The following is a 12,485-nucleotide window of genomic DNA, read 5'->3' as shown; positions in this document are numbered from 1 at the left end:
TTTGAGCAAAACGTCAATAAGCTGTACCATACCATTGCATTGCTGGATGCCTGTCCATTGGCTCTTGGAATTACAGGTGATTTGTACAGGCTCCTCTGGATCAAATCCAGAGCGACATTTATATTCTAGTCTTGAACCGGTTTTGTAATTTAATTTTTGTTTTCCCACAATCTCTGCATTTGGGATTTTTGGTAGCTCACACATAATTTCTGAAAAAAAAAAAAATTCAGCATAATCATATAATTGATATTATGTGAATAACAAAGATTTTAATACTCCACAGAAGAACATACCAGCACACAGTGGTTTTGGTGTCCATCCGTCTCGTGTACATGTGGCCTCTGCTGCTGTTTGACGATATCCAGACTCACAACTGTACGATTTTATAGCTCCCAGTTTTTTATATCCACTGAAGTGATAGGATGGGTAATCCACATGCTGGTCATATGGAGTTTCACATGTAACATCTGAAACAAGATTCACATGCTTTTAATAACATGCAATAAATTCATCACCAAATCCAGAAATGTTTCTCTATAATCTTACCTGCACAAACAGGCTCATAGTCCCACTCTCCATTATCTTTGCATGTAAATGATCTGCTGGTTTCTTTTGTACCAAAGAACCAGTATTTTTCAGAGCAGGTGATCTCCACACTTTCACCAGCTCTGAAAATAGTCTTTCCCTGTGGCTGGATCATTTTTACTCCATATGTGGGTGACTTCAGCTCACAGGTTACTGCTGTACAATACATAATTATATAGAACTAATGGTAAGAAGACATGAAGCATAAAAAATCTGTGAAACTGGGTCCAATTTGTCTTTTGCAGGAAGCAAATAATTCTGACATTAAAAAAAATATATAATTATATATAGTTTTTATTTAATATTGTGAAAATTATTCATAAATAATGCTTTTTTCACTCAAAAAACGAGGTGCCTACTCTCAGATAAATGAGGCCTACGATTAATCAGAAGAAAATATAAATACAAAACCAGTTCTAAATGAAAGATAAGAAGTTGACAAAAATATTGAATCCAATATTTGGTGATAATATAGCATAATGAGTGATTTATAAGCAGTTATTTGAGGGAGTGCCTTTTTTGCTCTGAACCTCGTAGGTGTAACAAGGTGAAAAATCTCCCCCAGAAAAGTATGAAAATGATAAAAAAAATTTTTTGAAGTAGTTATACCCTTTGTGAACAAAGTCACAAAATGTCAGTAAAATGCGATAACATTAACTAGTATTTTCGGGAAAAATAAAAAATTTTCAGAGCAAAAATGCATTTGCGCTCATTTGTGCGCCCATGGGCATGCTGGTCTTAAAAAGAGGTGGGTTCAGGCGCATTGTTGGCGCGTTGCTATTTTGAGGAACTGAAAATAGACTGCGCCATAGACCAACTCAAACTTGGTATAAAGTCTGGCGCAATATTTTTTCTTTGTTATTTAAAGAGTGCGTTAGTAATATGCGCCTATAGGCGGATGCACAACGCAAATAAACGTTGCTTCTTACACACACAGGGACGCGCAGCAGCACATAAACATTTTTAAAAATGAAAAATTACATTCCGCCATGTGAATAGCGTACCCACCATGGGGCGAGTGCAACTGGCATTTAAAGGGGATGGGATATGAGACTCTGATGGAGCAAAAGTGGATTCGGACACGCCCTGAGTGCACCTGCGGCGAGCGCTTTAGACCATGTGCTTAGATCGTTAAAATAGGGCCCAATGTTTCAACAGCATATGACTGAGAAAAAAAACAAAACAAAACAGAAAAACAGTGACTTTCAAGAAATCGTACCCTCACAGACAGGGACAGCGACAGATTCACAACACTTTCAAGCCTTCAAACTTTGCAATAGTACAGTCGTTGCAAAATATGTCTGTAACTGCCATTGCAAAATATTTCCATTAGAATTGAGCAATCTGTTGAACTGATAAAAAGTAGAGGCAGAAGAAGAGTTTGACACCTATAGTGTTTGATACTGCTTAAATTGTTGTTGTCTCCTAGATGACCTAAGGAAGGTTTCTTCAAGTGCACAGTAATGTATATAGTGGACTTATGTATATGTATAGTAGACTTGTATTAAACAGTACATTAAATGATTAACACATAATGTAAACTGCTGTCACTAAGTGTTTCGTGAGAATTGAGACGAAGTTTTATCTCAAAGAAGAAGAACATATACACAATGCCTTTCTGGTGACTGCTACAGACAAAAATAAAATTGCTATTAACAAGCCAAACCCTGAACCCTTGGTTAATATGTGAAAGGAACAAAAGTCAGCATTAGTCATGAATTCTCTGTAGGCTATATTATTTTCCACACTGTCACATGCATCTTGTATTAACTAAGTATTTGTAAACAAGATTTAATTTAATCATTTTTAATCAATTAATTTTTCACATATTTTTTATGTTAAATGCATGTACATGCAAGTATGGAGTTATTATGACGCTGCTTGTAGAAACCTGTGGATAGAGTAGCTCTCTTGCTAGTAATATGGCAGTCTGTATAGTTTGTGTCACTTCATTTACAATTGGGCTCATTTAGATGTGCGTGAAAGACTGCTCTGCAGCAATGTTTTATATAAATACAATGCATAAATACAATGCAAGGAACATGTTGAAATAAAGAACACCAAAGTTAGTCATTAATATGTTTTATTTGCAAGGGTTGAAGAAATATGTTGACACAAAAGAAATCAAAATAACAATTGCATAACTAACACAAGTATGTAGATGAAGGATGTTCCCACATGTATATATGTACATGGTTGTGAGTGTGTGTGTATATGTCTGTCCATCTTAATTTTCTTCCTGCATTATGTTTCTTCAGATCTTAATACAAGAGACTATGACAAATACATACTTATATGTTGATACATGTTTAGGGAAAGTAACATTATTAGGGCACTAACAATATTTATAATTTATCAGTGCATGTTACAACACACAAACTTACATTTCAAAGTTCTCAACAATTATTGTTCAAATTAATTCACTTACTATACCTCCGTTAAAAATCCAGGTTATTTTCAGTTATTTTGTATATCACCTGACAAAAAAAACAAACACACAAATATGTATATACACTGAAAACAAAATCTGAAAAAGAGAGAAACAATTGTACTCACAACTTTTGTCAATCTGTAGATTCCCGTTGGAGCATGACACATCCACATACGCTTTCATCTTACTTCCAGTATTCCATCCATCGCTACAGTTAAGTCTATACTTTTCAGCATGCCTTATGTAGACCTTTTCTTTAGGAAGCTGTAGATTGTACTTCTTGACAATATCATCAATTTCACAAGGTCCTACGACAGAGACAAACATAAACATAACATTAAAAACAGTACAAAACTAAAAGGCAGATTCCAAAATAACTGCCATATTTACTGCTTAATCCTGTTAGATGTTTTTAACTGGTTCATGTACATTATGACTGATTCAAGCAGAACGTGTGATGAATGAATCTGTCCCATTAGAATGAGTGAAATGAAAACAGATTCACAACACTTTCAAGCCTTCAAACTTTGCAATAGTACAGTCGTTGCAAAATATGTCTGTAACTGCCATTGCAAAATGTTTCCATTAGAATTGAGCAATCTGTTGAACTGATAAAAAGTAGAGGCAGAAGAAGAGTTTGACACCTATAGTGTTTGATACACAAATTAAAATGACAAAAATGACTCACTCAGGCATTTCGGAGGAGTCTCCCATTTCCCATCCACACACTTATAAACATCCTGTTGCTTGGTAATTACATAGTAAGACTGGCAAGTGTAAGATACTGCTGTGATCACTTCATCTTTTGTACTGTTGATGCTGTAGTCTCCATGTTGAAGATACGGAGGAGGTGGACAGATCTTACCTAAACAAATATTAGTATCAGACATATTTTGATTTATTTTGAGCAGAATTTTGTAGTGTCCACAGACAATCTTGTACACTTCATCATGTGCACTTATTTGCAAAATTTTCTATAATACAGTCTGCACATTTGTGATGGAATCATCATAGATCTAGTCGGATTTGCTGCTGGATAATTAAATGTGAATGCAAGATTTCTTGGCAACTAACTTTTGCAGTCAAACGTTCCGTTCCATTTTCCATTTTGACACATCAAAACTCCTCTTGGAATTTCATTGTACGGTTTATTGCACGTGTATGTCAGTATCTCAAAGTTGCTGTATTCAGTTTTCTTATCTGACAGTGTCACAAACTGCAAGTTTGTTGGTTGGGAGCACTGAACTGTTCCTAGAGGAACAATTCAATGCAAAATTTATTAAATATTATACATATTATATTCAGGTGGTAGTAAATTAATATGTGCTGATTCATTATTTTGATTCATAGAAACGTTTCAAACTTTTCTCTCTGGAAAAATGTGACTCCACTGTACTTACATTCTTGTGAAAATCCAGAAACATACTGATATACAGTATATATATATGTATATATATATATATATATATATATATATATATATATAGGTGTGTGTGTGTGTGTGTATGTAATTCTCTGCAGTTTCAGCTGAAATAAACACTCCACACAACTTTTTAAATTCCTTTTCACAGAAATTTTGATTGTGGGGCGAAATATTGAAAGACTATGAGCTCAAATGTCAAAGAAGCAAGTTGAAATAGTTGCTTCATTTGCTTTAGTTTAGTGTAGGGAAAATGTCACCATAAGCATTTTGTGAGACTGGGCTGAAACGTTTCTACATATAAATTCTATGCATATAATCTGTAGTTGGTGGAATATGTCTGTACCTCCACATTGTGGATATGGGTAATTCCACCTCCCATCTGTCTGGCATTTGATTGCATTTTGGCCAAAAAAACTCATGTTGTCATCAGTGCATCGAAAAACTAAGATATGTCCAGGTTTATAAGGTGAAGTGAAGCTTGGAAATCCAAATAAAATTTCTGTATTTTTGAGTTCTTGCTCCTGACAGATACCATCTGTGTTTAAAGAAAAAAGAAAGAAAGAAAGAAAAAGATTAAACATTTAATTGTCAACAAATAATTTATTTGTGAACACCCAAAATGTATTAACAGTAGTTTATAGAGTGTCTTGTAGGAAAAAAACAGCAACATCAAACCAAATAACATTAAATATCACTGGTGCTTCTATTTAAGTTTTAATGTTATTGACGTTACTTTTGGGCCCTGCATACATAAGGTGATCGATGATTTGATTTGAGAGTGAATTTAAACTCTTGAATTTCACTCTTTTCATCATACAAAGTGGCCACATTTCAGAAATCTTGGATAATACTGCTGGATTACTTTTATGCTAACTTTATATCCTTTTTTGTGCTTGAAACTGTTGGACTTCTTTGACTATTATTGCATGGACAAAAACAGATGAAACATTCAGAAAATTTGCAAAGCAATCATAGAAGTAAATGAGGTGAACTATTAATTTGGAATTATTGATTTGAATGATTATCTCTGGACCCGAATACGGGTCCAAAACTATGTTAATTTGAAAGCTTAGATTCTAATCTTTTTCAAAGAATACCATAACTTTTGGTTTTATGATACATAAAGTAGTCAAATTAAGCTTAAAAATGCATTCGTCCCAGACACAAATTTTCACATTGCTCAGAGCGTGCGTGTTTACTGAGCGCCTGTCGCTGTTCTACAGATCAGGCACTTCTGTCATGCTGCGCAGACTGTCACTCAAGCGTGCAGGCCATTCACAGCCGAGAAATTTGAAATTTGGCCGGTGTTTCCGTGTATATTTATAGTTTATTGACTGTTTTGATGTCGATAATGGCATGTGGAAAAGGAAAAGCACAGTGGAGAGCAGAGGACCCTGCATTTGGTAAGCGCATCCATATGCATTTACAGTGCTTGTACTTATTTTAAATTTTTTTTTATTTTTTTTATAGAATTATTATTATTTTGAAATGTGAAAGTACAGCAAACAATCTGCTAAACTGTTTTTTTGACAAAAAAGTACAGTACAGGATGCAGTATAGAAAATTTAATACAAATACCAATTCAGTAATTGATTTTGTGAAATGGATATTATTATAAAGCAAAAACTGTGTGCACAAACAGTGAATTCTTTGTTTCAGTTTCTGTTGAAGATTAGTGAGCAGCAGCAGCAGCTGGCACAGCTGACATCTCATCTCCAGGAGGCAGGTGGGATGCTGAGGTGATGCTCAACACAGGGGGCAAAAATGATGCACATATAAGGAATGATTTTAAGCTGGAGGATATGGATTCTGTTTTAGATTGTATTAGACCACATAGATTTTATCATTTAAAATCTTGTCTCCTAAAAGAATAAAATATGATTGTATAAAACACAAAAAAGTAATATTTGATCTAATTATTTTATGCCATTTTGTATATTACTAGAAAAAGACAAAAAAATTAAAATAATTCAATCAGTAATCAAGGAAAAGTGCTATGGCACATTGTCAAATAGGTTTTGCAAAGGAAACTTATAAAAAAAAAGTAATAAAATAAAATTATATTACATATATATATATATATATATATATATATATATACACACACACATACTCCCATCAGTTATAATTCAATAACTCCTGTAACATACTCCAATAACATACACCTTTGGCACCTAGTAGAATCAAACAATGTAAGTTGCAGATAGCTTCTGCAAATAGAACCCGAATAACAAATTTTCAAAAACAAAATTCTGAAAAAAAATGAACAAGCGCCTATTTTTTTGTGTTTATTGTAATATTATATAAACATATATGATGTTATTTATGAAGAATTACAATCTGATTTTGTATTTCAAGGGGTTTTCTATAAAATGACACCATTTTTTTATTTTATTATTATTTCCTCTATTGTATGTGTGTAGGGTAAACAAATAAATGTAAATTTGGGTATGCCAAATCCAGACGGAAACCCCATAAATAACCCCAGTGCTTAAGGGGTTATTTAAACAAATATTGTAGAATATGCTGGCTATTTATCCGTTATTAGCTATAACAAAAACATATTGGCTTATCTGTATCAAAAAGATCAAGCTGTAACATACCTGTGCATTGCTGAATGCCTGTCCACTGGCCCTGGGAATCACAGGTGATTTGTACAGGCTCTTCTGGTTCAAATCCAGAGCGACATTTATATTCTATTCTTGAACCGATTTTGTAGTTTATTCTCTGACCTCCCACAATCTCTGCATTTGGAATTCTTGGTGGGTCACACATCATTTCTAATATATATATATATATATATATATAAACAACCAAATATATATAAATATATATATATAAACAACCAAACAATCAAAAAACATCAGCATAATCTCAGAACATACCAGCACACAGTGGTTTTGGTGTCCATCCGTCTCGTGTGCATGTGGCCTCTTCTGCTGTTTCACGATATCCAGACTCACAACTGTACGATCTCTTTGCTCCTAATTTCATATCTCCACTGAAGGAATATTCCGGGCCACTCACACGCTGGTCACGTGGAACTTCACATGTAATCTCTGAAATACAATTCACATGCTTTTGATAATATTCAATGAATTCAGCACAAATTCCAGAAATGGTTTCTCTATAATCTTACCACAAACAGGTTTACTGTCCCACTTTCCATTAATTTGGCATGTAAATGATTTGCTGGTTTCTTTTGTAAAAAATAAGTTTTTTTCAGAGCAGATGATCTCCACGCTTTCTCCAACTTTGAAAACAGTTTTTCCCTCTGGGTTAATCCTTTTTACTCCCGGTATGGTTGACTCAAACTGACAAGTTACTTCTGTACAAAACATACAACTTGAGTAAAGGCCTGTTCACACCAACACAAATGTTTGTAATGAAAATTCTGTCCGATTATCTCATACGATTTGAATTCAGAGTCAGATCAATGTGTAAACAGTAGGCTGGATGAAAATGCTATTTCACAATATGACAGTAAGTGGCGCTCACAGAAAAGCAGAAATAACCTTTGTTCACACGGTTTCTGACACTCACTTGTCATGGAGAAGGGAATGAGAAGACAAACTATATATTTTTCCGGTTATTGTATTTGCAATGGTGTTGAAAATGAAAGTGAAAGTGACGTGATACCAAGGATGGTAACCCATACTCAGAAATTGTGCTCTGCATTTATTCCATCCATCTGCACACACACACACACGGATCAGTGGGCAGCCATTGCTGCAACGCAACTGGAGGTTCGGTGCCTTGCTCAAGGGCACCTCTGTCGTGGATATTGAAAGTGGAAGAGAGCGCTATTCATTCACTCCCCCCACCTACAATCCCTGCTGGTACTGAGACTCAAACTTGTGACCTTCAGGTTACAAGTCCAACTCTCTAACCATTAGGCAACAACTGCCCCTAAAACAAACAACACCAATTAATAGAGTACAGAGACAGGAGAGACAGTTCTGGATTCTTCTTCTGTTAAGGACCTGATTAAAGCAAAATTGACATTGAAAGTTCGAAACAGCTTGCTAAAGAAAACATTCTGGGGCAGTTTGCTCTAGCTAGTAAACACTTTTGAACTACCTTTGGTCCATGACGATGATATAATAGGTAGGTGTGGCTCTGGGTTCATTCTCCTGTTCATTTCTTCTGTTCAGTCCATCAAGGTCAGATTTGAGTAAAAACATCAACACACTGGAGAGCTGATTTATATTACTGAAGCAGTAAATGTGATCGAAAGTGACACTAACACGGTCTTTTCATGTTAACACTGTAAAGCTGCTTGCTTTAAAGCAATCAATTATATAAACTGTTATAAGAATACATTTGACTTGACTGGAGTGCTGCATTGCAGAGCTGGTGCAAACGTATTCGCATCAATGTGATAAGATGTTTCCTTACCTGCTGTTTTCTCACTTCTGTCATTTGTTGTGTTTACTTTGTTGTTGAGAAGAAAGCGCACAGCACTTGTTTACATATTCATCTAAAAACCGCTCTCATCAGCGTGGGTGGCGCGGCATCTCGTATTTTGCCCCTAAGTCAGGGGTTTCCTATGTTTTTGAGCTATTACTGTGCAGATATATACTAAATTGATTTTATAATTAAAAAGTTGTATTATAACCTTCAATGGAATTAATGGTGAATTGTCAATAAGCTGTAACATACCTGTGCATTGCTGTACGCCTCTCCACTGGCCCTGGGAATCACAGGTGATTTGTACAGGCTCCTCTGGTTCAAATCCAAGATGACATTTATATTGTATTCTTGAATTGATTCTGTAGTGTGGTTGCCAATGTCCTACAGTCTCCGCATTTAGGATTTTAGGCACTGCACACATTATTTCTTAAAAAAAAATACTTATATATATATATATATATATATATATGCATACAAACATAATTGGTATTGGCATAATGTGAATAGCAAATATTTTAATACTCCACAGCAGAACATACCAGCACACAGTGGTTTTGGTGTCCATCCGTCTCGTGTGCATGTGACCTCTTCTGCTGTTTTACGATATCCAGACTCACAACTGTACGATTTTATTGCTCCCAGTTTCTTATCTCCGCTGAAGTAATAGGATGGGTAATACACATGCTGGTCATATGGAGTTTCACATGTAATCTCTGAAACAAGATTCACATGCTTTTAATAACATGCAATAAATTCATCACCAAATTCAGAAATGTCTCTCTATAATCTTACCTGCACAAACAGGCTCATAGTCCCACTCTCCATTATCTTTGCATGTAAATGATCTGCTCGTTACTTTTGTACCAAAGAACCAGTGTTTTTCAGAGCAGGTGATCTCCACACTTTCTCCAGCTCTGAAAATAGTTGTTCCCGCAGGCTTGATCTTTTTTACTCCATATGTGGTTGACTTCAGCTCACAGGTTACTTCTGTACAAGACATAATTATATAAAAGTAATGGTAAGAAGAGATGAACCAGGACTGAATTCTTTTTTTGAAGGATTAAATTCTTTTGATTTTTTTTTTATCCTAAAAAAAAATAAAAAAGATAGCTTTCAATGAAGAGAGAATAATAATGTGTTGTCCCTTTGTAAGCATTAGATGCACATTTTCTGTATTGAGAACTATCAGATGTACAGTATTTGCTACACTACAAAAAAATAAAGATTACTGGAGTATATTTTACAATAAAATACTATTTCAGTCTTTCTACTTCAGAAATTAATGTTTAATTCAATGTGTCACTTGCCATTTTCTTTGTGATCAGTTGTGAAATTTTACTAGCAAATGTTTGCCATGAAAATTCTGTCCGATTACGATACGAGTCTCATTACGATATGAGTCTCAAATCTCATACGATTTGAGTTCAGAGTCAGATCAATGTGTAAACAGTAGGCTGGATGAAAATGCTATTTCACAATCTGACAGTAGGTGGCGCTTACAGAAAAGCAGAAATAACCTTTGTTCACACGGTTTCTGACATTCACTTGTCATGGAGAAGGGAATGAGAAGACAAACTATATTTTTTTAGGCTATTGTATTTGCAATGGTGTTGAAAATGAAAGGCATGGGTAACCCATACTCGGAAATTGTGCTCGGCATTTATTCCATCCATCTGCACACACACGGATCAGTGGGCAGTCATTGCTGCAGCGCAACTGAAGGTTCGGTGCCTTGCTAAAGGGCACCTCTGTCGTGGATACTGAAAGTGGAAGAGAGCACAATTCATTCACTCCCCCCACCTACAATCCCTGCTGGTACTGAGACTCAAACTTGTGACCTTCAGGTTACAAGTCCAACTCTCTAACCATTAGGCCACAACTGCCCCTAAATCAAACGATACCAATTAATAGAGTACGGAGAAAGGAGAGACAGTTCTGGATTAAAGCAATCTTATTAAAGCAAAATTGAATCGAAAGTTTGAAACAGCTTGCTAAAGAAAACTTTCTGGAACAGTTTGCTCTAGCTAGTAAACACTTTTGAACTACCTTTGGTCCATGACGATGATATAATAGGTAGTGTATTAACTGAAAATTAAGGTAGTATGACAAGTAGCTAATTTCGAATGTTTGGATTGCTCTCCCGTGAAGTTAGTCACTTTCTGGACAACTGAAATGATAAAACATTCTTAGTGTTTTGAATAATATAATCATTGAAGTAAGTAGTTATTACAGTAGCTAATTTTGTTGTTGCCTAATAATAATGTTTAGCCATATCACACATTTTGCATGTGAGTGCTGTTGCCTAAAAAAGACAATTGGACCCTTTCTACAGCATGACAGGACGACAAGTAAATAATCTCATTCCATTTACAAATATTAGTGTGTTGACTACATTAAGCTCCACTTTGAAGTTAAAATAAAAATTAAACTAAGGTCGAACAAATATCTATTTTGTTAACCCTCTGGGCCTCTTTGGTCATTTTTGACTGAAACTAATTTTTTATTTCGAATTTTTAAATATCGTGGCTTCATCGGAATGAGATGACACTTGGTGACTTTTGTCACATTAGCTATGTAAACACACACACAAAAATCATAGACATGATTCGGATATGTTAAAGGGTCAACAGAAAAAAAAGTCACACTTGGCTCCTTCGAGGTAAAAAATGACCGACATAGGAAATAATTGGGAAATACGAAAAAATGTGAAAACTCCAAGAATCTTTTGGTGGTACAAACTACAAATCAGCCACTGTGCAGAACAAAAGTACACAGCAATCAAGGGGTGATTCTCTAAAATATCAAGAGTGCAAAATAGACACCCACGCACACACACACACACACACACAGAAATGAACCGACTGCACAGAGCAAATTTTTTGAATATTCAATGATTGATTGAAATCATAATGCAAAACCTGATATTTATCTAACCAAAAAATATCTAAACCTTAACAAAAAGTACTCTATTAGAATGTCTAAATATATATCTAAAAGTAAAACCTAATAAAAGGAAGAAATTATGTCTAAAAAACAATGGGAATCCAAAGGCCTCTGTATATATGTATGTAGGGAACTCTGTAGTTACCATGTTCTGAACATCACATCCTTTCTTTTTCCCTCAGATGTAATCTATCTAGGTGGTTGAATAAAAATAGTTGGACTTTATTTTTTTTTTTAAATTACCTCAGTTTAGCACCAGCAAGCTCCTTAGCTAGACAGTTAGCATTAGCTAACATTGACTTATTTTCAGCATGGTTATGAATAAACATTTATATTTGTCTACTCGGCTAGTTGATCCAGATACAGTAACTTAGGCTATGTGTGCTGACAAACAATATTAAAACAGATGTCACATAGGGCTAAATGCATAGGCGTAGCTTGACGTTTGAGTTTGGTGTTGGGGGGGGCGCAAACCGAACCGGTGGATTTGGTCAGACGTACTTTTAAACAGATTTTAGTTTTGCCATAGTAAATCTACATATTCACACTCACATAGAGCAGTGTCAAGTGCGTGAGGTTGTCATGGTAACCACATACAGTACCCACGAATTACAGCTGCGCTTCTATTTTGCCACACTAAACTTAGCAATAAACACGTTTAAAATGCACAATAAACATGTCTGTCAAAAC

The 12,485-nt window shown here is 35.1% G+C and overlaps 1 protein-coding gene across 1 annotated transcript in view; it reads right to left on the bottom strand.

Annotated features, from left to right (window-relative positions):
- Positions 1-12,485, bottom strand: part of LOC107560699 (complement factor H-like) — a 70,461-nt gene that overhangs the window by 39,064 nt on the left and 18,912 nt on the right. Inside the window, exons 11-15 of the mRNA XM_016244946.1 lie at positions 9,645-9,839; positions 9,392-9,565; positions 9,102-9,278; positions 7,579-7,767; positions 7,325-7,498 (exon numbers count right to left, since the gene is read on the bottom strand). Of these exons, the coding sequence (XP_016100432.1) occupies positions 7,325-7,498; positions 7,579-7,767; positions 9,102-9,278; positions 9,392-9,565; positions 9,645-9,839 (909 nt within the window). The remainder of the gene's footprint in view (positions 1-7,324; positions 7,499-7,578; positions 7,768-9,101; positions 9,279-9,391; positions 9,566-9,644; positions 9,840-12,485) is intronic.

This window comes from Sinocyclocheilus grahami, unplaced genomic scaffold (genome assembly GCF_001515645.1).
Source record: "Sinocyclocheilus grahami isolate Dianchi unplaced genomic scaffold, SAMN03320097.WGS_v1.1 scaffold739.1, whole genome shotgun sequence".
In the NCBI taxonomy this organism is placed as follows: domain Eukaryota; kingdom Metazoa; phylum Chordata; class Actinopteri; order Cypriniformes; family Cyprinidae; genus Sinocyclocheilus; species Sinocyclocheilus grahami.
The sequence above is the reverse complement of the archived record's forward strand: the minus strand, read 5'-3'. Positions and strand labels throughout refer to the sequence as shown.